The following is a 27,833-nucleotide window of genomic DNA, read 5'->3' on the forward strand; positions in this document are numbered from 1 at the left end:
CATTGACACCAATCTGTTATCAGGATCCAATTTCCTTTTGTAGGAATAACCTTAACCACCCTCTAAGCAGTGTGTGTGTATGGGTGTGTGTGTGTCTGTCTGTGTGTGTGTGTGTGTGTGTGTGTGTGTGTGTATGACCCCATGTCAATGACAATTCTTCCATTATATTGATCCAATCTCTCATTCTCTCATATTGAGACAATCTGTCTCCTGAAAAAGGCTAGACGAGGCTAAGGATGCAATAAGGGCAGTGGTCAATATATGAAGCCTATGACTCATTCAGGTTGAATAAAAGCAATTGAAACATATTTCAAGGTTTGGGGTGTTTGGCATTTATGTGGGTTTGTATATAAAATACACAATGTATTTTAGCATATAAATTATTTTACAGATATATATATATATATATATGATGATTTTACAGATATACAGATATTCTGAAATATGTGTGTGTATGTGTGACTTTCATTGCATTATATCACACTGTCATGACAGATGCACTGGGATCTCATTACAGAGTATAATCACAAGAGTATATTTATATTATTCCATTGCTTTCCACAGCAGGTCACAGAGGAATTTCGTACCATTAATTAATATTGGGCCATAGTGTGGTGCTATGGTCGACCATCCTGCAGAATATCTATCAGAGGAGAAAATTACAAAACAAATTTTAACTGAACCCTTTCTGAGAAATAAACACAGACAAGCCAATATTTATATTAATATAAAACAAATGATTATGTTTTAATTCCCTGTAACTGTCTCTATTCATCTGATTATATCAGTCTTCCTGTTTTATGTTAACGTTTTATGCCTTCAGGAACTGAAGGCTGCTGTTGTCGATGCTCACCCCTGCCGCAGGGGGGCAGCAGCACACTTTGAAGTGCAGCTCGTGATGCTAATAATGAGACAACCGGAAGTGTACAGTGCAGCCTACAAGCAGCTAGCAATGTTGTGGAAATAGCTCTCAATCTAATTATTCCAACGTTTCTTTCTCCACTTTGGGTTTCCAGAAAAAGCAACAATGTCTGAAAGAAAAGTATTAAATGTAAGTATATGAACAATGTGGCTCTTTTGCAACGGTTAAAACAGGTAACATTAGCCCTATGCGCCAAGCAGGCTAACGCTAGCTTTGAAGCTAAGTGTACTGGTAATAACGAGGATTACTATTCCGTAGTGGTTTGCTAGGTTTATTTCAACTGTTCATTTGCGAAATCTTATGTACATAAGGTGTCAGCTACAGTCACTTTCTATAGGAATCAAACTGAATTGTTACTACTGCTACTACATATTTACTGTTAGTTTTAATACATGTTTCCCTCTTTTCAGTTACTCACGTTTGTATTTTTTCTTCCACAGAAATACTACCCCCCGGATTTTGATCCAGCCAAAATCCCCAAACTTAAACTCCCTAAAGATCGTCAATATGTAGTCAGATTGATGGCTCCATTCAACATGAGGTTTGTGTTTTTCATCCACGCTCCACATTGTCACACAGCTGGATGATGTTTCATTACATGGTTAAAGGAGCTTGTTTTCAATATACAAATACAAACTGCAGTAGTTGTCACATATTTACATCCAGGATCTCAGAACAAAGTTCCAGCAGCTTGATGGCCTCATTGAATATAATAATAGTTGAGTGGAGAGGAGAAGGGGGTATCACTTGGGAAATGAGATGCTCTGTCCTTTCACCAAGGGATCTGTCTTTCTCTCAGAAAGCTTGTGTTAGAAAACATCAACAAATCAAAGCCCATTATTCCTCAGCCAACACGTACAGAGATTCTGATATATGTACGATGATCTACAATTGGTCAATAATAGGCTACTGCCCCTGCTGATGTAATGATCCGGCTCTGATTCTGAATATAGTTTTAAGATCGCAGTACAGTCAAAGGAGGTTGCAGCTGGAAATGTTGTATGCCTCTGTTGACAATTCTGACAAATTGCCTTTGAATGAAGGCCTCGTAAAACTAAACTTGTAAAAGGTGTCTCTGTATTTTTCAAGTTGACTGAGAAAGTAAGGATCCCGTTGAGCTCCCTTGGTAAAACACTGTTAATGGGTCACGTGACTGTGTTCATCAGCATTGCCTCTCTGGTTGTTTGCAGGTGTAAAACATGTGGAGAGTACATCTACAAGGGAAAGAAGTTCAATGCACGTAAAGAAACTGTGATGAATGAGCTGTACATGGGACTTCCCATCTTCCGTTTCTACATCAAATGTACTCGATGCCTCGCTGAGATTACGTTTAAGGTAAGTATTCAATGCACTGATTGTAGCTATGATATTTAATGAAATGATACAAAACAAATACTAGTAAGTAAAGGTAATATATAGAGCTGTGTCTGTGCTATTTTGTGAACGAGACATCTCCAGCATTATGGATAAATTAGTTTCTCACACTTCCTGATGACGTGTTGTGACTACAGACTGACCCAGAGAACACAGACTATGCAATGGAGCACGGTGCAACAAGAAACTTCCAAGCAGAGAAACTGATCGAGGAGGAGGAGAAGAGAGTCGTACAGGAGAGGGAAGAAGAGGAACTGAACAACCCCATGAAGGTCAGTGTTTAAATACAATTTCCTGTTATTATTTTTAATTGCCAATAGGAATGAAGAGTTGATGATTTCCCAATCCTCTAAAAGGTGTTGGAGAACCGCACAAAGGATTCCAAGATGGAGATGGAGGTGCTGGAGAACCTCCAGGAGCTGAAGGAGCTGAACCAGAGGCAGGCTCAGGTGGACTTTGAGGGAATGATCGACCGGTACAGAGACCAGGAGAAGAGAGACAAGGAGAGGGAGAAAGAAGAGGATGAGCGAGAGACAAAGTGAGTGAGAGAGGGAGGGAGGTTTATATAGACAATGGGTAGTTAAAGAATGTTTTTTATACATTTAAGTAATAAAAATGTATTCGCCAGAATCATTTAGATATCAAACACTGACGGACATATAAAGAATACATAACATGCTAACAGATGCTACTTTGATCTCTGCTTATGTTTTTGAATGAGTTTTATTATGTGTAGTCCTCTTCATATCAGTGGGAGCTCAGAGCTGTAGTCATGCGTTTATTGTTTCACAGAGAGATGCTGGATCGTGCCCTTGTGAAAAGACTCCGAGACTCTGACTCTGATTCAGAGAGGGAAGAGGAGAGCAGCAGCTCAGAGTCAAAGAAACCCAGCACAGACAAACCAACAGACATCCTCACTACAGTCAAACCCGCAGAGTCACAGGTACGTGTGACCACTCACATGTGTCTAGTGTGTCCCCGATTCAGTGAATGACAGCTTCAAGTATCTGTCAAGGTTTCTTTTAACATATTTCAATTTAAACCCTCAATATTTCAGTCGTGTAGCCTGAAATCCTTCATCTGAGAGCTCATTGCCCTCTTGTTGCTCCTTCTGGTTTGTGCAATATTTCACAAACGATGCCCAAAAATAACCACATCTTGTTTTGTATTCTTGATGAACTATTGCTGTCAGTGCGAAGCTCGGTTACAAAGTCATCGCGTTTCAAGTGGCGGCTTCACAATAAAAGTCACCCCGGGTTTCACTGATTGAAGACTTTAAACTGTTTCTTAATACCACTCCAATATGGCTTAAGGAGAGCGAACCATGAAGCTGGATTGCACGCATATATTGTACATCTTAAAGAAGCCGTCCTATCAGCAGGAAGTACTGGATTCTTTCATGCTGTGTTTCCACAGGGAACCTCAGCTGGAGGAGTGAAGAAGGCCAAGGTGGAGAGCTGGGAGAGGAGTGTGGGGACGCTGGGGTCTGGGGCACTGGGGTCTCTAGTCGTGAGAAAGAAACCAGCAGCGGCTGTCAACAAACCCAGACCAGTGGCAGCAGCTGCTGCTCCCACTTCACAAACAGGTAACACATCAGTATCTCCTACATCTTACATGAAACTCTTTTATAGACTCTGCTGAAATCTTTAGTTCCTCTCTTTGATTTATTTCCTTTGTCCGTTTCTGTTCCCATGAGCACCAACTTATTTCTTTTTGTACATTTCCAGATTTTATTTCGCTGCTTGTTTGCATCCATCAAAAGTTTGAATGTGATTTGGAAGGCACAATAATTGTTTCTCTTGTTTTACAGATTCAAAGGCGTCTACGGCTGACTCCAACAATGCCTCCAAGCCTGTTACCACACAAAATGGGTCATCTTCTCTCAGCCTGCTGGGGGCGTATTCAGACAGTGACAGCGAATGAATAGAAGATGCTTGGGATGTCTTTTTGATTTGAGCGACGGACACACAATTGTATCAATGATGCATGAAGAAATATAGGGATTTGGACCATTTTTGTAATTGCTGCACAGAAATCAAAATCACGTATAAACCAGTTTGAGGGTCTATCCTATAAATATCCGTTCTCTAAAGAAGTGACTGATGAAAAGTGTTGGTGGGCAGTCATTAGCAGGGATTTTAGTCTGCTGTTCAAGGACCTTCCTGAGAATTTTATCTTGAAAAAATAGTAATGTTTTCTTTTTTTGAGTCAAATTTGCCCTATGAAAATATCAGGTGTATATTTTAGTGTTTATTAAAATCAGTTTAACGTCATCTCCTTGTCCTTGACATGCGTTGATATCTTGCAACGCCTCTCTTTTGATGCTATGCAATTTAACATTTGTGTGGACCATTAAATGTGATTTAATTATTCATTCATAAATTGCATCTGATTTATATTAGAGCTGGGTGATGCAATATTGATAGTATGATATCTGGGAGTTTACTTGTTGGTATGGAGCTGTAGATATTCAATATTCAAATAATGCATTAATGCAATCCTGTCTTGTTTATTCAGGGCCTCTTATACAGCTTAGTGGTTTATCATTGACATTAAAGTGAATGCCTATAAGGTTGTCTTATCTGCATCAATATGTTATTATATATCAGACCACAAGAAGACATCAGTCTGAATTACTCGAACACTACATCTGTGAGACAAATGATTGCATTTGTGGGTTAAGTACTAGTCACAGAGTCACAAAGCCCACTAACGTTGCACATTGACAGCATTAATGTCGGCCAACCAAACATATCTCCCTATGCCCCTTTAAGGCAGTCCTCCGCGCCAGTGAGTGAGTGTTGTGTCTGCTCCACGGACTCGTCTGGTCCAGCTAACATTAGCGGACTGACCTGCTTGGCTTAGAAAGCAGAACGGATTTCACGGATAACAATGTTTTATTTTGAGGCCTAATAACGTTAACAACGACACGCCGGATGGTAAACTGGAACGGAACACCGTCAATGCAAAGAAAGAGGGTGAGCGTAAAGAAGTAACGTCAGCAGTCAACGTCAGTCAACGGTTGAGACGCTTCGAGGTTAGCTGCTATCCAGCTAGCTTAGCTTTGGCTTATTTACTGAGCATTCACCATCAAGTGTACGAGTCACATTACTTTAACCCTTTACTTGTTTTTGATAAATAACATATCAGCGGTATGTGTCTACATATTCAGCTTGGTGCTAATAGTTTTGAAGAAAATGCTGAGCTTAATCGAGTGTTACTATGATGAATAACGTTAGGTGATTGATTGAAACCCCCTAATTGACCCCCTATTGCTAACTAGCTATTGTCAATGGTTGACCTTTGTTATCAAAAGGCTCATTCTGCTGGACCTGTTGATTGATTGATGCTAACGCCTTTATTTCTCCGATGATCAGTTCTTCTGGGGATTTAACTCTAGCGTTAGCTAAATTCATATAATAGTATGCTAAATACAATCAAGTCCTCGTGGGGATTATTAGCCTGCTTTACTTATAATACTTTATAGGCCCAACTCAATGTTACACATTTGGCATTCGGCTGGTGTCGCATTATTTCTTTCTCAGTGTTGAATTAGCAATTAGGTCAACGAGTATATCTTTTATGGCCCTGATGCAAGATCTTGTGGTTATTTGTCTAATTCTTTATTTTCAAAAAAAAATGTCCAGCACTTTGTCAATCTTAATAATTGTAAGCTTTCTGTTTGCCACCTCATTCCCAGATCCATGGCAAAGTGGTTGAAGGACTACCTAAACTTCGGCACCAGGCGTGACCCTCCACAGCCCCCGAGGCCAGATTACAGTGAAAGTGAGATTTTGAGGGCCTACAGAGCCCAGAAGGAGCTAGATTTCGAGGACCCATATCAACACTCCGATAAGGAGCATCAGAATGGTGGTTTCAGCCCCTGTAGCGCCGCAGTGAGCCTACCCTCTTTCCCTGCATTCGGTTCTGTGCTGCCTAATGTTGTGGAGGTATGACATGCATCTTTTTACAGTCATGTACGTGAAGTATGTTTTTACCGTGTCTCGCTAAATGTAGTCTTTTCTCCTAGATCTCCCTTTGACGGTGAGTACGGAGGTGAATTCTGAACATTTAAAGTTGTGTTTACATGTGTTATGTTCCAGGTGAAAGTGGTGTCTCCCAAGCACAGACTTATTAAAGTGGACTCTCAGGAGTTTGGCTGCTGCAAAGTGCCCCTAAATCCTGTGACTACTCAAGAGGAACCTGTAAGAACTGCTTGTGTTCGGCTTTACTTTTCCTTGGCATTTCTCCTTTATTCCTTCTTCATCTCATTTTGCGTACTCATTTTCTCTCACACACGCATAGATTTCACACGCAGTTATATTTCCAGTTTATTCGTGTGTGAGATGCTTATAGTTTCTCTCTCTCTCTCCCCACCAAGGTGATTCCTTCTGCCCCAGCAGCGTCGGACTCTGACACAGACTACTCTGATCCGTTTGATGTGCGTCCAGACCCAAGAGGCAGACCAAACTGGGAGCCCAAATCTGCATCAACAGACTGCTGCAGCTACATGGAGCCATTTGAAGCCCAGCGGATTATCTCAGGTTTGTTATGAGACATTTTTCTCTCACACATTTAAAAAAAATTTGAAAGTCCTTGACTCTTTGTTTATTGTGCAGAACTGCAGCTCAGCATTATGAATAACAGGTCTGGGAGTGCAGACGGCGGCCAGTTATACGATAACCCGTACGAGGAGCCGCCTCGTCACTACCACCGAGCTGCTCCAGCAGCACAGCAACAAACTCAGAGGGTCGAGGTTGGATTTGCCCAAATAGAGAGCAGAGAGAGCAGGCTGCCTCGGGACGATGAGAGGCCGGCTGAGGAATACGACCAGCCCTGGGAGTGGAAGAAGGACAACATATCTAAAGCTCTAGCAGGTAAACTGACATTGTCATTATATACATTTCAAATGTGTGTGTATGTGTGTTTACCTACTTGTGTATATCTCCGTCTGGCCATAGTTCAGTTTGAAGGGGTGGAACGGGAGCGCTCACGAGCTCAGACAGAGCAGACCCGGCTCACCAAGACGGGCACCACATCATCCACAGCTGACTCGGCTGCACTCCTGCTGGTTGGTGACACGCCTCCTCTCCTGGGAGAGAGAGTGGATCCGTCTATGCCACTGGAGAGACAAGTGTACGTCTGCAAATGTTAAAAGATGGTGTTTTTAAATGTTTTCATGCCGTCCGTCCAGTCCATTGTTGTTAACGCGATATCTCAGGAATGCTTGAAGGGAGTCCAGCTGGTCTTTTAAGGGTGAACTGATGTTCAATCTTCAATCAATGCAAATGCATGATCTTTATTTGTAACTGTGCGGTTTGTGTCACGAGGAAAATGTTAAGATTTTTTTTTTTATCACCTCCAGTGGGACAAGTTGGATTTGAATGGTTGTTTTATATCTTCACAGTTGAGCAAACAGAGGAAATTACTTTCCAGTTGTATGTTGATCCAAAAGGTTTCATTTCTCTTGGGAATGCTCACACAGGTTGACGGCAGCACTGGGTTTTGTTGTAGTTCCTTTAGTTGTGTGTCGTTATGTGTCCCCTGGCTTTAGTCCCTTTTTATTACAACAACTCACGATTCATGGCTTTGCTTTGGAATCGGATGGATGAAGTAAAAGCATATACCATTTAGACTACCACCATTATACGTTATTGGGCTGTTTCGACTGTCAGTGGTAGAGCAGGATTAAAAATTAAAGCAACACAAAAGTCACAAATCAAGCATCCAAAAAAGATTTCCTATTTAGCATTCCGGGTTAGCAGTTACAAGTAAAGAGAGAAGTCAAATAATTCAGTCATAGGTTTTTTCCCTCAGTGCTGAAAGCTAAACTTATGGATTGAAACATGTTGATGAAACAAAGTAATTGGCATGAATTAATTCAGCTTCTTATTGGGAGGGGAGGGCAGTGTGTTTCGACTACAAATGTCCGCACCTTGGTGCGTAGAGTAAAGAAGCAAAGTACGGTTTGAGACGCGGTGAAGACGACGGCAGTCCACGAGTTACCACGTAGGAGTTAAACTCTTGTGTTGGCGCGTTTCCTCCCGCAGGTGGTACCATGGAGGCCTGAGCCGCTCGGAGGCAGAGAGTCTACTGACTCTGTGCAAAGAGAGCTCCTACATGGTGAGGAACAGCCAGACCTGCCGGAACAACTACTCGCTCTCACTCAGGTAGACACTTCCCGCTCTCTTACTCCTGCTGTGAATGACGAATCTCTCAGTACTTCCTGTTTGGTGTTTTTTTTTTTCTTCGTTTTTTTTAATTATAAAGTCTGACACGTATTTATTTACCAGACTACAAACCTAAGAAGATAGATTTCCTTCTCCCTTCTCACTCTGCCAGGAGCTGTAAAGGCTTCATGCACATGAAGTTCACTCGGTCTGCAGAGGGGCGCTACGTGCTCGGGGAGAACAGCCCTCCCTTCTCCACCATCCCCGAGGTCATCCACTACTACACTACACACAAGCTGCCTATCAGAGGAGCCGAACACATGTCCCTACTGTATCCTGTCATAGTGCAGACCCTCTGACACTCTCGCGTACTCTTTCTATTGGTGCTACTGAATACAATATATACTCAATGTTTACCTATTCACTTCCTATTTTCCTACATGCCTTTTCACCGCCATTCTACCTGAATGCCCGCAAGAGATTGGACTGGTTGGTGCTGTCTTTTCCATTTATCTTTTCCCCAATAACTACACTGGCAGCTTAATAAGAGAGCTCGGTGCCTTGTGAATCTTCTGGTTGTGTCACTGAAATCCTCTTATTTTAAGACCATGGACTCCTGAGAATCAGTAATCATTGATATTAAGATTGGTAGCTGGAACTTTTAGGTGAATATAAAAAAACAAACTCATGTCTTGAGACAGGAGAATCTACAGAATATTGCATGGAGATGTGTCTCTTTTGCTGTCGAGCATAAATATACTACACTGCCAGATCACTTAAAGGATAATACTGGTGTTGTCTAGGTTGAGTTTTCAACCCAGGCAGCAGTTATTTCCATGTGCATTTTGATGTTTTAAAGCGACAAAAAAAGATATGAGACGTGGGGATTTCAACTCGATATCGACGGTCGAAAGTACTGGAACTGCAAACAACACTATTATTATCCTTCAAGTGTTTCAATATCAACCAAACACTCCACATACTGTGACTGTTATATAGCTGCGTATAACTTCGCCGAGTAGCGGACTCCTGCGGTACTAGTTTAGAGAACAATAACTGCAGTATTCTATTAAAAGCTTTTGGCTTTGTGATCATTACTGTTCAAGGAGCTTTGGTAGATTATTTACTGTTCTGTTTTATAAGAATTGAAATGTCTTTTGAAAATAAAAGTGTCTGTTTTTAAATAGTCTGCGTTGTTTGATTTTACGTTCTCTGTCTGAATTTTAAATGAATGATTGTGAAATAGGCATGTCACAGCATGTACTGTCCCGGTACTGAAGTAGAGATGAGGTGAGAGAAGGTAAGTTAAATGTGATCTTTATCTCCTCAACTTCAACACGTCCACATCTGTGGTGTTAAGACCTGTATTCATGCCCTTCCTTCCCATCGCTCCGTGTTTCTGTGGATCACTTAATCACTTAAAAGGTCTCGCATACTGTTTTGAATGGTGTACCTAATATATAGAGATAGATGGGTATTTGTTTATTTATATGGACCACAATACAGAACAGTAAACGTCACCTTTTAAGTGATTAAGTGGGGAATAGCTAAGTGTACCAAACAGGGACACGGAGTCGGCCATCCCTTTTTCATTGACAATCTTCGGTAGAGACCTTTTCAAACTTGACATGATTAAGAACCTAAATAGGCTCGTTTTTATTTCTTGTAGCAGCATTTGTTAGTGCGAAAGCTGACGGGAAGTAAACGGGGACCAAAGCTCTTACTGGCAATGAAAAGGTCCACACCAGCGTCACCCGATCCCCTAGTAACCGGCGGGTGTCGGTGGCAGCCCGAGAGAACGAGGCACCGAACAGGTAACGAGTTGAAGATAAACCTTTATCTGTACTATTTGTACTGCAGGTTAGACGTCTTTGACGCTATCGGCTGCAGATTGAATGTATCGAGTGCTTGGTTTCATATGTTTATTGTACACTAGTTGTATTATATTACCAATAGTAGGCTTACATGGGAACCTTTAAGTCAAATCAAGCCTTCAACTAGTGGTTATTTTCCCCATAATGTTGATGTTATTTATAAATGAATCCATTGAAATGACAGGAAGTAGTAAAAATGTGCATTACAGTTGGTATCTTGCTCAAATTGCTTGTTTTGTCCCAACAGTCAAAAACACAAACATTTACTTCTTACATATTCTAAAGATGAGCAACAAATTCTCACATTTTAAAAGCTTGAAACCAGCTTATGTTTCGAGTATTTAATTGATAAACGACTAAAGAAATCTCTTAAAATATGTAAATAATACTCAGCTTTGACTGGAAATGTGTGTGAAATGTGTTTTTCTACAAAGAAGATTTAACCACCTAAAGATATCAAAATGACATCTACTCCTTTCCCTAACAGAGTTCAATATAATCAATAATATGTAAATATATAATATAAATGCAACACAAGATGTCTCGTATACCGAAAAGCCCATTCTGAAAACGGCTTTCTAGTGGAAATTCTGCACAGGGAACTTTTAAATGGAGGGTAATCCATTATTTTCTGTCTGGATGGATATTTTCATCTTTTTGTTTTTTTAGGCTCTCGCTTATGGCAATTTTAATACTGAAATGACGGACGACCAAAACATTCATTATCTACGAATGATAAAGTGCGCCATTAGCATTGAATTCTCTTCATGCACGCTGTTTATTGTCGTGTTAGTGAAGGTTGATTACGTTGCAATAAGTGATGAATTACGGCAGTAATGTGCTCTGTTCCCCCACATCAGCTTCATCTGTGTCCATGGCAACTCAGACGCATAAACTCGCTCAACCCAAACCCAACCGACTCAGACATCCAGACCGGTAGGCCCAACGGATCCCCTCTGTCCCTCTATGTCTCCCCATCTGTCTGTGCCTCTATGTCTCCCTCTGTCCTTCTATGTCTCCCCTCTGTCTCTCCCTCTATGTCTCCCCTCTGTCTCTCCCTCTATGTTTCCCCTCTGTCTCTCCCTCTATGTTTCCCCTCTGTCTCTCCCTCTATGTTTCCCCTCTGTCTCTCCCTCTATGTTTCCCCTCTGTCTCTCCCTCTATGTCTCTCCCTCTATGTCTCCCCTCTGTCTCTCCCTCTATGTCTCACTCTGTCTCCCCTCTGTCTCTCTCTCTGTCTCCCCTCTGTCTCTCTCTCTGTCTCCCCTCTGTCTCTCTCTCTATGTCTCCCCTCTGTCTCTCTCTCTCTATGTCTCCCCTCTGTCTCTCTCTCTATGTCTCCCCTCTGTCTCTCTCTCTATGTCTCCCCTCTGTCTCTCTCTCTGTCTCCCCTCTGTCTCTCTCTATGTCTCCCCTCTGTCTCTCTCTCTATGTCTCCCCTCTGTCTCTCTCTATATCTCCCCTCTGTCTCTCTCTCTATGTCTCCCCTCTGTCTCTCTCTCTATGTCTCCCCTCTGTCTCTCTCTCTATGTCTCTCCTCTGTCTCTCTCTCTATGTCTCCCCTCTGTCTCTCTCTCTATGTCTCTCCTCTGTCTCTCTGTCTCCCCTCTATGTCTCCCCTCTGTCTCTCTATGTCTCTCCTCTGTCTCTCTATGTCTCCCCTCTGTCTCTCCGTCACCCCTCTATGTCTCCCCTCTATGTCTCTCCTCTGTCTCTCTATGTCTCCCCTCTGTCTCTCTCTCTATGTCTCCCCTCTGTCTCTCTCTCTATGTCTCTCCTCTGTCTCTCTCTCTATGTCTCCCCTCTGTCTCTCTCTCTATGTCTCTCCTCTGTCTCTCTGTCTCCCCTCTATGTCTCCCCTCTGTCTCTCTATGTCTCTCCTCTGTCTCTCTATGTCTCCCCTCTGTCTCTCCGTCACCCCTCTATGTCTCCCCTCTATGTCTCCCCTCTATGTCTCCCCTCTGTCTCTCTATGTCTCTCCTCTGTCTCTCTATGTCTCCCCTCTGTCTCTCTATGTCTCCCCTCTGTCTCTCTATATCTCCCTCCGTCTCTGATGAGGCCTCTTTCTCTCTTATCTTCCAGTCGTTCTGTTTACTTCCTGGATCAGCTGCCACCAGAAAGGACCGGGTCTGCCACCAGAACTGGTACATCTCTCACTTTCTATCTCTACTATTTTCCCAATTTACAAACCTGCCCTCTCCTGTATTTTTGTGATTCTCTGCATAATTATTTTTCCTTGTAGAGTTGACCCCTCGCTGGTCGGAGCTATGTCGAAGTAAAAAGTTCTCCACTCAAGTCACGTAAATATACTAATATTCTAATATTACTAATACATAATAGTGACTACTAATGACAAACTAACAATTCATGTACGTGTGATTTATTTATTTCTGACAGCTGCTTGTGTTTAAGTTTCTTCCTTTTTTATGTATATAACTTCAGTATTATGTCCGTTTCCTCAGGACAAATTCCATCAAGTCAGAATGTTACGGTACCATGAATTATAGCCATTATAGAAAGGCTTTTAATGTGACAAAAAAACATCAGGAAGCGCATTTCATTTCAGACATTAAAGGACTTTATCGTTCTCTCCTCGACAAAGTCTTGTATGTCTGATTTGATGGATTTAGTCGTTGTTTTTATCAAACCAAACCCAGGACAACTCAGCCCGTTAGAAGGAGCCCTGTGGAGTTTTTGACCACTATGAGTACTCTGGAGCAACGTATTTATGAGCAGCACCCAGTTTGTTCTCGTACATTCGTACCTTTCCCTTTCCTACTCGCACCAATTGCTCCTCTTTATCACTTTCCGTGTCCTCTCTCACTCGCGCTCTCGTTTACTCTCTTCTTCTTCCCCAGACTTTCTCCCATTTGGGAGGTGAGTGAATGGGCTGTCCGTGCCGTACCATCCGATCGACTGCGTAGTCTGGCTCAACCTCGGCCCCCTGCAGCTGGCTGGCAGCAGGAACGCCCGCTGCTTGCTCGCGTGAGTAACTCACACAAACCATTTACTAAGAAACTGCCGTGTGTGCGGTAGATCATGAGTTGGCTGCTCTTCAATGATGCAATGAGCAAGTCTTTTAAACTCCACAGCCAACTGTAAGGCCAGGCTTTCAGGTACTTAGAAAGTCTGACAACTGAACTCAAAGGACTTAAAGGTTGTCTTTAATTCTGTCATAGTCAGTTTATTGGTGCAGGAGTTATTTTTATCACAGGTTTTGTATTTCCCTGATAGTACAACTGATAGCAGCTGTTTTTGTTGGTTTTGCACATATCCTTTGAGCAATAATACACCTGAGAAGTTTCACATTTAACTTTCAGATGTAGGACAACATAATTGGTTGCACTTTTTTGCAACTGAGACTTTTGAGACTTTGAGTGTAAACAGCTCATTTATAATGCAGTCCAATCCATCCAATGGTTGTTGACCGACCAACGTTGCCATCCCTTGAGCCAATCTGCTCACACGGCTAAAAATGGGAGGTTTAAGACTCCATCGAAATGAATCCAAGTTTCATTTATTTTATTGATTCCGAACAGCTCACGTCTGACATTGTGCTTCTGTGCATGTGTGTGCTTGTTTAATATAATCTCATTCATGTCCTGAAATGTGACCGTAGTTGAACAGAGTGACGCAGACGGCAGTCGCCACTTCACGAATATGCCAGCTTGCCCAACCAAAAAGAAGGCCAGTTCTGGAGGGCTTTGGCCTAAAATCTAAGGCTGTAGTCATGACCCACATACCCTGCAAAGCTTCAGCACACATAGAGCTACTTGCAAGTAGGTCTGTCAAAGTTTGCTCTGTTGTGGCATGGATTCACCTGCTATCTGACATGATTATATTTCATCTTCTCAGCCCCTAAGCACGACCACCCCAAGTTCGAAGGAGAGCGCTCGGTGTGCTGGTCCGTCTCCAGAGAGGCAAGAAACTTCGTAGCCAGCCAGAGACTTCTTGAGCTGTCCAGTCCCAAAGAGAGGAGCGCTCTGTTTGAGGGATACGACCCGTACGTGGTTAGCCAGGCAGCCCGCTCTGCCAGCCCCTCGCCTCGGATACGACAGCTCTGTCTGCCTCTGCCTCGCAAATGTAGCTCAATCTAGGACAGATGAGCTCCGGTCCCCGGAGGAGTGTTTTGTCTTCTGCTTTGCCTCAACGTGATAAAAGTTGTTTCCATGTAAAAACGTGACAACGTGTCTTATTTGCTGATATTAAGTATCATTATTCATACCAAGTATGACGTTGGTTGGACTTGTAAGCTACTGGTATGTGTGTAATGCATTTTTAATGAGTAAATTATGAATAAGACGACCTGCGTAATTGCGAGAATGCCATTTTTAACAGGGAGGGAGATATTGGTAGCCGCAGCTAAAATTGCTTTGAGACATCCTGCAACAAACATCCTGCAGCACATCCTTCAATTCTTTATTGTTGACACAGACAGAGACAGCGAGTCAACTCTGCAGGGAGATGTCACAATATGAATAATACATTTCAGAAGGCTATATGAACCATAACAGCTTTTACACGGATAAAAAAAGAGAGTTTAAGTCCTAAACTGTTTTTGTTGTTGTTGCAATCCACAGTAAGTCGGAATGTGTAGCTCCTTTTTCCAAAGCGTAGCGCCTTTTTCCAAAGCCTATCTTCTTTCTTTGGTTCTTTCATGAGAATTACATAATTGTGAAATCAGTTCCTCATTTCGAGAGATTTCCACGATCCTGCACGGGACCCCGAACCACAAGGGAAGTGCGGCACGGACAAACAGCGGGGCGGGACAGATGTGTTGTCACCTGAGAGACAGCTGTACTCTTCCATAATCGCTGTAGATAGACTCGGCGAGGCGCGCGCACACACACACCGGTAAGTGGACTAGATTTTGGATCAACACGTTTCCACTCATGAGTTTTATTTCTCGTTTCTCTAAACTTGTCCGCGAAGTCTTGCGCAATTGATGAAGTGGGTACAGAAGGCTTTGTAGTTTGTCGTGCAATTAATTTATGATTTACTTTAATAAATAGACGAAGGTGGACGGCTCCTACTTGATGTATGTGACGTTTTATATAAAGTTTGCTGGTTCAAACTTCTAAAATGTGACGATTTGTGGCTTTACTTTTCTCTGTTTTACACCCTTGCAAATTGTTTTAATGTTTTGTACTGTGGGTAATAAGTGGGCTACAATTTCTTGTGTTTGGATAATCTTCTTCATCAAATCTAATAGGACAAGACGGTGTACATCGCACATGGGAGACGTTTGCATGGCAGGTAGGAACTACAATTACTCTTATCTTGAACATAAATGTTAAATATATATGTAGAAGAAGAGTTCAAGTGCGTTGTAACATCATTTAGTACCCCCAAAATGTAATGTGTCAAAACTCAAAAGTTAAGAATATTATGAAATGATTAACTTCACCTCGACAGCTGCAACTTTTAAATGCTGCTAAAATGCTGCATCAGTAATATTACGATGCATGGGCAATTCCAGTCACTCTGCTGTCTCATGAGTGTTTTGTAGTTTTACTTATAGTAAAATTATGACTGGACAATGTTGTGGGTTTTCGACTTCCATTTAAGTATCTCAGAAAATATATATTTTTGAAGCTTGCAGAGTTCACTTTTGTGTCAGAGAAGTGTTGCTTCAACTCTGTTTACAAACTGCTTATTAATGCAAACAGGGAGACTTAAAGGCAAGTGTTACCGTGCACAATCCAACCTCAAACGACAGCTCCAGAAATGAGCTGCATCAACACCTCTCACTCAGGGTCACCAGTGTTATAAGGTTGGATTTATTTCAGAGCTTTTACTTTAGATTGTACTGGTGTACCTGCTAATACGCCTGTCTCTGATCTGAGGCTGCTCCCTCATGTTTGTAACATGAGTCTGAGCTCTCACACCCAGGTGAGGCTTATATGCTTCTAACCGTAAAATGTCAGACCTGAAATTCTCTCTTTATTTAGATGGAAGAACCCTAGACCACCACACCCATTTAGGAAGTCAAATTTTCTCTACATGGGAAAACTGCTGCGACACATGTCCTATGTTGCAATGCTAAGTGTAAAAAAAAATATTACGGCTCTTAACAAGAAAAATGTAGTGAAATTACAACATAAGCTAACCCAAGGAAAATGATGACATGTAACCACTAAACCGAGTCATTCATTCTTTTACATCCTGGACTGTCTGTTCCTGAATTTTTCTCAAATCTTACATGATGGGTGTTTTTCTTTTGTGAAGCTGTTCAGCATGCAGGGTCCTCAAGCTGAGTCGCTGGTCGTGTGATGGAGGAAAGTGAGTAAGCCGGGCTGCACTGTCAGGAGAAAGCAGGTGGTGGTCATGGAGCGGAGCCCGGCTGTGGTGTGGACCTGCCTGCTGGGGGCCGGACTCGCTTTGGGTAACATCCTCTCCTTTTTATAATCCAGAGCAGAATGACTGAGTTAGAACCAGAGTGGTGACATGGGCTGATATTTGTGTGAATGCCGGTAGTGGTTGGAGGATATAAATCATTATTGGGGAGGGATTATGATTCTTTATGTTCGATCATATCACCAAGCAGGAGGTAAGTTACGACCACACCTGTTTTGACAGGTACAATACTGTTGGTGTGATAAATACCAGCTACTTGTTTATCTGGTTTTCACAGACAGTGCATCAGTATGTCTGGTGAATAGACTCACCAGTTAGCACCAGGCCGTGTGTCAAACATATGTGGGATTTTCAACTTATTTTAGGGTTCTGTCCCCAACATTATCCCCACACATATCTAGGTCAAAGCGGAGCCAGCAAGGAGAGACTCGAAAGCCTAACCTAACATCTTGTACCGTCTTGTCTGAGCTTCAGTTTCAACCTCAGGCTAAATAGCAGTGGCAGCACGTTTATAAATATTTGATGGAAAATGAATCATGTGCAACCCGCGTGATTGGATTGAGATATAATACGTTGTTTTGTGTTGCCGACAGGCAACAGTTGGCGCATGGAACAGATTCACTTACAGCTAATGCTAAAAGCATGTTCTGCATGAAGATGTTTTTCCAAACCACTGCTTGTGCAAATAAACTCATAGCTTCATAACAAAACAAATTCTCCAAACCTCCTCATGGAGGACTTGCAGCATCTTGCCCATCCATGCCGTTAACTCCAGCCTCTCTCCATCTTCTGCCTTCCCTCCAGCCTTCTCCGTTACGACCCCCAAGGCTGACCCCCGACCCCCAAGGCTGATTGGCTGTGTGTTCCACAATCGCGCTAACGTCACCTGCCATTGGGAGGCTGGTGACACCCCGACGACAAGCTTCACTCTTGAAGGTCTTCTGTATTTTGAGTGAGCCAAAACATTCCTTTAATATGTTAGAAGTCATGTTCGGGCACGTACACGTGAACCATGCGTCCGCACTTTGAAATCAGGGGTTTTCTTTCCCAACACAATTTTTGACTTTGATTTGGTGATGATAGGCTTTATTCTCCAGCATGTTAATTCAGTATATAGATATATTTACAGATAGGTTGACAAATTAAAGGGAAAAGACAATGTAAAGGGTCTTGGCAGGGGCCACCACAAGCCTCCATAACAGCTGTAGTCTCTGGTACTTTTACTGGAGGGATGAACACCAAACACTCTGGTTCGTCGTCAACTGGAATCTGGTTTCTGTGAAGGCCATAGCATATGATTTCCATCATTTTCATGCTCATCACCCGTTTAGTGAGGTCTTGTGCTCTGTGTGAAAGTATTTCAATCAGGAGAGACAAGTCAGATGAAGAAAAGATCATTGTTTATTATGAACAGATGATATGTGATGATAAGGTCTTCACAGAGTCTTTGAATAGAATATAATGATGAGTTGATGAAGATGATGAATCTGCAAAGATTGAGCGGTGATGGGGAGGCGGAGGGGTGTGTAACAGCAGCATAACGGTGCTGAAGGTAGAGAGACGATCATATTTAAAAAGGAGACAGCAGCAAGATGATAGGCTAACGATGTAATTGTTTCGTTGTGCTGTTGGATAGAGGAGACCAGCTGACCTAAACAGCTGATATCGTGATTGACAGCCCCGAACAATGAAATAATGAGTGAGCATGTGTGAGAAGTGAATGGCAGATGCATGATCAATAAACTACGGGCTTAGGCATGCAAGAGTATATTCTTCCTGACTGAACTTACGCTAGAGCTTCATTTGCATCTTTTGTTTCTCCACTCATTAATGCATCTTTTGTTTCTCCACTCATTAATGCATCTTTTAAAGGATAAGGCTGGTGTCGTTCTTTAATTTCCATATTGCCTACAAATCACGTGAAAAGCCTGAAACCAACAATTTGTTGATTTGTCTCGCAATACTTTCTGACTTGACTGATGTATCTGTGGCCCAAAACCTATTCACTCCAACTTAAGATGGAAATCTTTTAAAGAATATGTCACAAATATGTCGCTTTATGAGCTTAATAAGCTCATTAAACAGCTGGGCACTGTAGTGAGGAAGCCAGGGGGACTATTTGCAACACTTTTGGTATTCTTGCGAGCATTTGCAGCAACAGGAAGCATTTGCAGCAACAGGATGGGTTGTGTGAGATTGACATAAAATAAACTGCAGTAATAGTTTTTGGACAACAATTGAGCTTTATATCACATGAGCTATGTCAGGCTTTGGCTACAGACAACACTTGTTGACATTAGTAAAACTAAAGAATAACTCTAGGCTTGTTCTTTAATTTGTCACCTATACATATCTAGATAGCTGACCGTTCACTCTGTAAAAATGCTAATTTGTCAGCAACACACTTCCCTTAGGAAGTTGCTTAATTTGTTCACATTTATGCGACGAATCATTTTCTAAGAGTCTGTCTAGCAAGTCGGGACAGATGTCACAGTTACTAGAAAGAGAGCACAACAAATAGGTTTAATTTAATGTTTTTATGACAATAAACTTCAACCTGAGAAACAGCTTCCATTTCACATGTCTTCTATTGAGCTAAGATAAGCATTTTCTACTGAGGTAAGCAGAAAACGGATAGTGGCATAGATATACATTTTATATCTGATATGTTCAGTTTATTTTCTGACCCAACATTTATTTTTGCTTCCTGCAGTGTGTGCAGCAGACCACAGACCACAAGGGACTACACCTTGCATTTCATTGCGCAACTCCGTGTTGTCGAATGACAATTGATAAACATTGAATCTTTAACTTTGTTTATCAGCGTTTATGACAGATTTCAAACAATGTCAAATGAGATTTGCGAGTCGCTCTTCACCAGCAGCAAACCATTGGGATTTTGAATGTTTGATAATAATTCTGTATGCTTCATGCAAATGCTTGAGTTTGTAATCAGCTTTGAATCTCACATTCGTGCGAGACCTTGACGGTGGTTTGATGAATCGAGCCGATAAGAGTCAGACAGCTTCCATCTCACTTCAAGTTGCAACATTGTGTTTCAACTGGAGAAACGAGACTTATTTTACACAGCAGTCTTCTGATGTGTGCGAGACTGTGTGTGTGCCTGCGCACTCATCTGAGACATGTGCAATGCATAGGATGCATATACATTTGTGTGACAAAGCATGCATCTATGATTGCTTGTTTTATACCTGTTTGTGTCTGCTTGTTGACTATTGTGTCAAGGGAAGGACTCAAAGAAACATTGTTTTTATATTGGTGTGTGTGTGTGTGTGTGTGTCTCTTTCTATGTTTATGTCTGTTTGGGGATGCACAGGATAACAAATAAAACTGAGAAGCTGTTCGCCTGCACCACATCTGACAACAGCTGCACGGTATGGCACGGCAAAACAGTGAGGCTCTACTTTTGCATCACCATCACAGCACACGGGCGCAACGGGGACATATCGTCACAAAGACCGTGTCAGCCTGGTCGGACTGAAGGTGAGGCCGCTGTGCTTCCCTGACTTGCACCTGTATTGTTCCTGCTTACTTCTCTTTCACTCATCTCTCCTTTTCTCTTCTTTCTCAGTGATGTTGCCTCCAGTAACTTTGAAGAGCATAAAGTCAGTCGGTCGCAGTCCTCGGTGTCTGGCCGTAACCTGGAGCTATGTCCCAGGTTGCTTTCCTCTGGCTCGCGATGAAATCAAATCTGGAGACCTGGAATCCCAAATCGAGTTCACAGCACAGGGGCAGGTCTGCAACTTCCAAATAGGACTAAACATAAAACCACACACACCTGCATGAAGGATCCCATTCAGAATATTATTGGTGCCGTTTCATAAAGTTAAGACAATGTCTCACGAAATCTGAGCAAGTGGCACACAATGTAAAAAGTTGCGTGATTAATGAATACATTGTAATGTTTTTATTATTATTATTAAAATGCTTCACGTTCCACTTTCAAGAATAAAAAACAAACGTGTAGCTTCCTCACAAGTTGATCTTCATCTTACTTTGTGCCGTTTATCTTTCCTGTACAGTTTGATGCGCAGGTGGAAAACGTGACAGTCAAAGACGTCAGCTTCCTGGTTTGTCTCTTCAGGCCTGACACTTTATACACTGTCAGGCTTCGTCATCGCTACAAAGGACCAGAGAGTCCATGGAGCCTGTGGAGCAAGGACCTACAGGGAAGGACAGGAGAGGACGGTGAGACAAAACAGAGAGGACAATCTTGTGTATTTGATGAAATACTTAATCACTGTAGTCCTACTAAATAATGAAACCAGTGCTGGATATCGCAGTTAGTGCCTAGGGCACCCCAGGCACCCCCCCCCCTTTTTTTAAACACACAAGAGTTCTATTGCTTTCTAAATTGATAACTTTTAATTTGTTACTTTCAGTACATACTGCAGCTGCCCTTACAAAGTACGTAGTGTTGCATGCAGTATTCATTAAATTGGCACATACTACTTTGTCATTACTGCTTGAACCTAAACCCTCTTGCTCATGTATTGCTCAAGTAATTTGCTTTCATCCTTTGGACACCATGAATGTAAACAAAGGTTTTGCCGGGTCCGTCCACTAAATGTTGAGGATACATCCCTGCAAAGGGAAAAAGTATTTGACTTGCTGGTGGCACTAGAGGAAGTTGTCACACGTCAGCAATTAGTGACACGTATACGAGAACGGGATATATGAACATACAAGACATTTCCACCTCGTACTTTCCCTGTAATTAAAGGCATAATGTGTTCTCTAGTTTTCACTGCTGACAAAGCGGATGCATGCCACCACCACATTTGTTATTGTATTCAATAACATTCTGCTGTATCTCCTTCAATGTATTTTCGAAAATATTTTCCCCCTCCTTCCCTCATGTAGCTCCATCTGAAGCACCAGCTTTCTGGAGGCAAGTGAAACAAACAGACAAGAACGGTTTGAGACTCACCTCACTGCTCTGGAAGGTGTGTGTGTTGAAGTGTGTGTGTGTGCGTGTGTGTGAATTTGCGTCATGTGAATCATTTTGTCCCTTTGAGCCGTCAAGATTTACAGTTTAATAACTTTTGGATGCGATTGGTTTTTAATCACCATCCCCTCACTAAATATCCCTCATTCGTTTTTACGTCTCTCTGAAATGACTAATTGAACGCATCATAGTCTGATTGAAGTTGAGAGCGTAGTTGAGATAGCTGTAGAAAGAGGAAGAGAGAATTCAATTTCATACAAACTCTTTTTACATAACGTCATTTTCTCATTTAAAGCTCCATCATCTCACATCAGCTCACCTTTACTTCTCACTTTTTGTTTTCTGGTTGGTTTTCAGCCCTTGCCTCACCTTATAGCCAATGGCAGAGTTCTCTTCTTCAATGTGACCTGTCAGACAAAAAGCGCCCAGGTCCTGAACGATCACATGAGCTGCAGAGATTTGCACCATGCGAGTACGTCCTGCAGCTTGCTCCTGCCTGCTGAGCCATGCTCCTGCGCTCTCACGGCCTCCACCTCTGCAGGGACCTCGCCAGAAGCCCGAATATGGCTCAGTGGAGCTTCTGAGACAGGTAGGGTGTCATGACGTCAAGGTACAGCCAACGATGCCATTGTTCATCATAACCCGAGTCTTAAATTCTACCCATACACAACTTTGCCCATCATTTAAGTAACTTTGATCCCTTTAAAAAGGTTCTCTCTGGGATTCAGTGTCAATGCTCCTTTGCAAGGGTTACCCAGGTCCTTGGAACTCTACTGGAGAGATTAATTATTCTGTCTATTGCATTAATAGAATAGAATAGAATAGAAAAGTAAGACAACACGCTATCTGTACTCAACACTACAAGTTTCCACTGTGTCTTCCGGCATCACGACGCAACAACATAAAGCGAAAGAAAAAGGTTTTATCTCTCTGCAGGGTCCTTTCTATTATGTTGTCAGACCAATGATAATAATCTGAGTTTGTCAGTTGCAAAAAAAAGCTCTTTTAGTTGATGTACATTGATGGTGAGGAGTGTTAACATTACAGCCTGTTGAGCAGTTGCTGTCTGCAGCGCTGTCCCTTAATACCGAAACAATCGAAAGAAATTGTTGTCCCCATGAGTCTCTTTTTTCAGGTTGAAAATACCAAAGGCACCCTTTTCACTGTAAATAAAGCCATGCCTTTAAACTACTCCATTACTTCTCTTCAGAGCCACCACCCCCGAGCCAATTCACTGCAGATCGACTGAATGACAGCGCCTTGGATGTTCGTTGGACGGCTCCAGTTTATAGGTCAACGAGCGGCTTTGCAGTGGAGTGGTTTGCTGTCAGAGAGAGAACCAGTAGCATCCTTTACTGGGAAAAGCTGAATAGTTCCTGTACAGCTCTGATCATCACAGGTAATCCAACAATACGTACAACAGCCTACCGTGGAAAGTATTAGGACTACGTATGTTCCACTGTTAGTTCTTAAAGGTGCTAATTTTATAAAAAGCCTAACAGCCACCCTCCAATTGCCATCGCCATGTTGAGAGCCATGTGGAGACAATACCTCAATCATAGATATGCTGAATTTGGAATTTAGCACCTTTAATGATGAAATGATGAAACAATTAGCCGTGGAACAGATTCAATTTTTTTATTCATCAAGTAGAATCACCAATACTGATAATTACTTCGGCCTTTTTATCGTTTTAGAGGGTATAAAGCCGATGGAGCGTTATGCTGTTTCTGTCAAAGGGCTGCATGGTGAGAGAGGGGCGGGGCACAACCGGACGGTTCCCATTTATACACGCCAAGGAGGTACGTGATGTACATTGTCTCATGCCAAAAGGTGAAAGTAGGTCCAGACCAGGACAGCTTCATTTCTACTTATGATGGCGATAAATCGAACAACAAAACTGGTCACAAATGTAGACTTTTCTTTTTTTTAAAGGCTCTGTAATTTCCTAACATAACTGGGGACTGTAGTTTTTGGGAAACATCATTCTCCAGGAGTCATTTGTGCATTTGTTTGGGGGGGGGGGGGATATTTTTAGCTGCTGCTGAACACAGCAGGAAGGTGTATGTGGTATCAACACAAAAAATGAACTGTAGTGTTCAAGTTTATCGTAATGAAGTGACATGTCACCCAAAGCAATTCATCATCATTGCAACAATGGAGGTCTAGTGCACAGAGCAACAAGTTTGGCTTTGCAGGCAATACTTGCCAGTAAGTTACATCTTGTTTTTTACAGGACATCACAGGACTTAGTGTTTGTGAGCTAAACTATTGTCTGTGTTATAACTTGGGTACTTGCTCTACGTCTTTTCCCTTGATTGCTGCCAAACCGTGATGGTGTTGTCTCAGTCTTTTTACGTTGTATCAAGCATGCAACAGAGGAAAAGAGAACTATAACATTCAACAAATTGTTGAATTCATTTCCGCCTCTGCTGGTATGTTGATGAAGTCATGTCAGCCTGTTTGTGAGAAAACAATATCAAATTAGTTTGATTGTAAGCCAATATTGTCAGACCAGACGACATCTGCTCAGCAGGTTGAAGCAGCAACACGTTAACCAGACCGGTTGTTGTGAAATAGAGACCGAGATCCAGCCTCCTTCTCACAATCACTTCTGTGGATGATCCTCACCAACCCCCCTCTGCTCTTATATAGTGCCCTCGGCTGGTCCTAAAGTGGTGGTGCAGAAGATCTCCGGCAGCAGAGTGGAGCTCACGTGGAGTCCTGTACCTGTGGAGCAGCTTCATGGTTTCATCCGCTACTACACAATCTTCTACACAACAGCAAACCAACAAGACAGGAGTGAGTGATACACACACTTTCAAGCCCGCTGAGGCGACGCTGGCCCGCACTTTACACACGCATTAATCCAGATGCATTAATCCAGATGCATTAATCCAGACGCATTAATCCAGATGCATTAATCCAGATGCATTAATCCAGATGCATTAATCCAGATGTGTGTAAAAGGAAATGCTGGAGAGTAAGCGGCCTGTTGAGTGTCTTTGAGTAGGATGAGAGTAGTGTTGGATTTGCGTTTGTTTCAAAATCCAATATTCAACATTGACAACGTCATTCATCTATTTTTCTCGACACGTTAATTGTAGTTCTGTGGCAATGAGTCAGTAGTTTTATTCCATTTCCTTTTGCAGATGACTTTAAATATATATCATTGATTTGTCGGTTACATACACATGTGTATGTTTGTGATGCATTCAAAAAAAAAACTAAAACATATTCCATTTGGTTGATTATTCTTAATCCTAAACTCATTAACGAAGGCTTGCCTTAAATAAATAAAATGCAAAACGTTGTTCCAAAAACAACCACATAAATAATTTAAAACACAATGATACAGACTATACACTTAAGACATTGTCAAAGGTTAAAGTAATATATCTTCAGATGACACGATTGTCCTTATCTTTGTATCCTTATGAAGGGAGAATGAACACTTGCAGTGAGGTCATGGATATTTCATACTTTACTATTTGAATTGTTTTTTCATATTTTTGTTTTCATTCCTGTTCTTTATTACTTCATCACATTTGGTCCATGTTGTTCCTTTTCTTGTTTATTCAGAAAAGAATGTGCCCGGTCAAGATCTCCGTTCCTCTCTGAAGGATCTGTCACCTGGCAACTACAACATCTGTTTGGTGGCCAACACTGACGCTGGAGCTGGAGCAGCTGGGCCCATGGTTGATGTGCACATAGGTAAAGACTGGAAACACACACATATGTATATTGCTGTTTCTTTAACTAAACTTAGTATGTGTGTGTGTGAAGAGGCTGAGGAAACCCCGATGCTGCTGTATGCCATCCTTTCTGTCATTCTGACTTTACTGGCGTTGGTGCTGATGGGCTGCCTGGCACAGAATAAAAGGTAAGATCTCCGTGCACTAAACAACACAAAAACACCTGCTCAAAGTTCAGTGCCCTACTTTTACTGTTTTACCTACCTCGTACATTTGGCACATCATTTTATAATATATATATTTTTTTCTTTCTGTTATGTTTTTCCTAACAAATAACTTCGTAGACTAAAACAGAAGCTGTGTCAAGACGTACCTGATCCTTCCCACAGCAGCATGGCCCACTGGACCCCAAAAAGCCCGTCGGAGGTAACTTTTAACCCCTCTCCCATCCTAAATCCAACATACTGTACTGTTCACTTGTTTCTGCTGCCAAAAGTGGAAAATAGAAAACTGTATACTTCCGTAAATAAAATACAATTTTAAAATTAGATTTGTGTTTTTCACCTCAGAGTATGAAGTGGCCTGCAATCGCAGAGAGAACCGAAATCCAATACTCTGACGTTATTTTGCTTGGTGAAAGTGAGCTGCAGAACTTCAATCTGGACCTCAGCTCTCAAAGTAATCTCCAAACATATTCCTCGTCATACTGCTACTCTCCGCTCCCAGTTTCAGAGGCTCAAACGCCTCAAAATACCAGAAAATCTGAGAAGAGTTGCATCAAAAGCTCAACTAGTGCCCAGACGACCTCCAGCGCTGATCTCTCCTCCAGCTCCTCCATCTACTCCAATGTCCTCTTCTCTCCAACGCTGGAAGGTCCCCCTACACCTGATCCATCCCTCTCCTACCTCCACTCCAATGACTGGCAGCAAAGCACTGTCAACGCCGTTAAGCTGCAGCTAGGTGGAGACAGTGAGCCGTCTCTGCAGAGCAGGAACGCCACCATATCTGACTCACCTCTCTCACAAACAGATGAACTGAAAACCTTCCGTCTTTTTCTGAGTCAGCATCAAAGCCCTGTCTCCTCTTCTGACTTCAGCAGCATCTCTCGTTCCTCCGTCCTGCCTCCTCACCCAGCTGACGTCACGTCACCCCAACACACTTTTTCTCAAAGCCTCAACAACTCTGTTCCTTCGCTGCAGCCCGACACCTTCACTCGCCCCGGTGATACTTTTACTGGGACTTTTCCTCCCTCTGATTTTGTGGATATCTCTCTCTGTCCTATGGAGTGTGATCCTTACATCTCCTCTGCTATTTAGTTTCATGCCAGGGAATTAAAAAAAATATTAGTTTTATTACAGTGTCCATAAAACATATGCACAGCCTGTCTTTTTTATTAAAATTTTCAGTTTTTTCTTTACAACACAATCTATTCATAAAAATTACATAATTTCATCTTTACAAGTGGATTGTACATCAGAAACAAATTTTCTGATTATTTTTAAATCAGTCTGATCAAGAAATTAGTTTTTCTCCGGCATTCTTTAATGCTGAGTATACAAAACAAATTTAAAGGAATAGTTTGACATTTTGGGAAATAGACTTATTTATTTGCGTGCCGTATCTGGTTCCCCTTGCTTCCAGTCGTTATGCTAAGCTAAGCTAATCGGCTGCAGGTTGTAGCTTCGTATTTACTGTACGGTCATGCCAGTGGTGTCGATCTCTTCATGTAACTCTATAGGCAAGAAAGACAATAAGCATGTTTCTCAAAACATCAAACTATTACTTTATTTGCACTACTAAGTTTGAATCGGACAAGACAAGACATGAACAAAGGAGGTTGGATAGTTTTTATGGACACTATTATCTGTGATTGACATGACATTTTTGTACATGTTTAAACCACTGACTGTTTTATAATGTTTTTTGACAATGTGCTACGATACACAGCTCATACATATTGTACTGAATGTTGAGCCATGGCTTGAATACTGAGGAATGTAAATAACACAAAACGCGGCTTGCAACACCGTCTTCTGTACATATTGTATACACTGATGTGCCCGTTTTATTTTTCTTTATTCAGTGCGCCTTTATTTATAAATGTGCTATTATACATATACGACCTATTTAGGATGTCCCTGCCAGTTAACAGCATCTCTTCTCCCCCTGTACATATTTTTTCAGTTACACACTTGCAATGAAAACTCACATATCTGAAATTCAGACCTCTTAAAACGCTGCTCAGCCTTACAATGAGCCATCGTGTGAATCAGTGTTTGTCACTGATTACTTCAGAAATGAAGTTATTTTCAGTCTATGTTGTTGGTACAGTCTGTTTGTGCATTCAAATCAATGCGCCACCATTTCCACATTAAAACAGAACATATGTTGTGTGTGAAAGTTTGGATTCATAACTTATTCGTCCTGCATAACTTGTGTTTTCAGTTGAGCAGATATCGTTTAGACTGGAAA

The 27,833-nt window shown here is 41.9% G+C and overlaps 3 protein-coding genes across 5 annotated transcripts; all 3 read left to right on the forward strand.

Moving 5' to 3' along the window:
* The first annotated feature begins 911 nt into the window (after positions 1-911).
* On the forward strand, positions 912-4,569 carry yju2 (YJU2 splicing factor homolog). Its single transcript, XM_079286569.1, has 8 exons — positions 912-1,051; positions 1,363-1,463; positions 2,113-2,257; positions 2,434-2,568; positions 2,653-2,834; positions 3,089-3,239; positions 3,713-3,881; positions 4,107-4,569. The coding sequence occupies exons 1-8, from the start codon at positions 1,028-1,030 to the stop codon at positions 4,217-4,219; spliced, it is 1,020 nt and encodes a 339-aa protein (XP_079142695.1). The 5' UTR covers positions 912-1,027; the 3' UTR covers positions 4,220-4,569.
* A 550-nt stretch (positions 4,570-5,119) lies between these two features.
* On the forward strand, positions 5,120-9,578 carry LOC306789867 (SH2 domain-containing adapter protein F-like). Of its 3 annotated transcripts, none has more exons than XM_079285936.1 (8): positions 5,120-5,274; positions 5,997-6,246; positions 6,400-6,501; positions 6,678-6,840; positions 6,916-7,173; positions 7,258-7,432; positions 8,347-8,466; positions 8,639-9,578. In XM_079285936.1, exons 2-8 carry the CDS (start codon positions 6,001-6,003, stop codon positions 8,823-8,825), a joined length of 1,251 nt encoding a protein of 416 aa, XP_079142062.1. In that variant the 5' UTR covers positions 5,120-5,274; positions 5,997-6,000; the 3' UTR covers positions 8,826-9,578. The 3 variants fall into 3 exon arrangements, with proteins under 3 accessions (XP_079142062.1, XP_079142063.1, XP_079142064.1); XM_079285937.1 differs by having other exon boundaries at positions 5,127-5,333; XM_079285938.1 differs by lacking the exon at positions 5,120-5,274 and having other exon boundaries at positions 6,121-6,246; positions 6,327-6,501.
* A 7,039-nt stretch (positions 9,579-16,617) lies between these two features.
* Positions 16,618-27,733, forward strand: LOC306789866 (interleukin-6 receptor subunit beta). Its single transcript, XM_079285935.1, has 14 exons — positions 16,618-16,725; positions 17,502-17,649; positions 20,035-20,201; positions 20,290-20,453; positions 20,741-20,906; positions 21,582-21,664; positions 22,024-22,255; positions 22,877-23,065; positions 23,364-23,468; positions 24,322-24,468; positions 25,249-25,380; positions 25,453-25,549; positions 25,706-25,787; positions 25,931-27,733. Exons 1-14 carry the CDS (start codon positions 16,668-16,670, stop codon positions 26,675-26,677), a joined length of 2,517 nt encoding a protein of 838 aa, XP_079142061.1. The 5' UTR covers positions 16,618-16,667; the 3' UTR covers positions 26,678-27,733.
* The last annotated feature ends 100 nt before the right edge of the window (positions 27,734-27,833 follow it).

The sequence above is a fragment of the Melanostigma gelatinosum genome (assembly GCF_949748355.1).
Source record: "Melanostigma gelatinosum genome assembly, chromosome: 16".
Classification (NCBI taxonomy): Eukaryota; Metazoa; Chordata; class Actinopteri; order Perciformes; family Zoarcidae; genus Melanostigma; species Melanostigma gelatinosum.

Bases quoted from the DNA above. Each gene is read 5' to 3' on its own strand.
- yju2 (XM_079286569.1), top strand. From the start codon at position 1,028: ATGTCTGAAAGAAAAGTATTAAAT. The intron at 2,569-2,652 runs GTCAGTGTTTAA...ATCCTCTAAAAG, and splicing joins AACTGAACAACCCCATGAAG to GTGTTGGAGAACCGCACAAA. The intron at 3,240-3,712 runs GTACGTGTGACC...GTGTTTCCACAG, and splicing joins TCAAACCCGCAGAGTCACAG to GGAACCTCAGCTGGAGGAGT.
- LOC306789867 (XM_079285936.1), top strand. From the start codon at position 6,001: ATGGCAAAGTGGTTGAAGGACTACCTAAACTTCGGCACCAGGCGTGAC. The intron at 6,502-6,677 runs GTAAGAACTGCT...CTCCCCACCAAG, and splicing joins TGACTACTCAAGAGGAACCT to GTGATTCCTTCTGCCCCAGC. The intron at 6,841-6,915 runs GTTTGTTATGAG...TTTATTGTGCAG, and splicing joins AGCCCAGCGGATTATCTCAG to AACTGCAGCTCAGCATTATG.
- LOC306789866 (XM_079285935.1), top strand. From the start codon at position 16,668: ATGGAGCGGAGCCCGGCTGTGGTGTGGACCTGCCTGCTGGGGGCCGGA. The intron at 23,066-23,363 runs GTAATCCAACAA...TTATCGTTTTAG, and splicing joins TACAGCTCTGATCATCACAG to AGGGTATAAAGCCGATGGAG. The intron at 25,381-25,452 runs GTAAAGACTGGA...GTGTGTGTGAAG, and splicing joins CATGGTTGATGTGCACATAG to AGGCTGAGGAAACCCCGATG.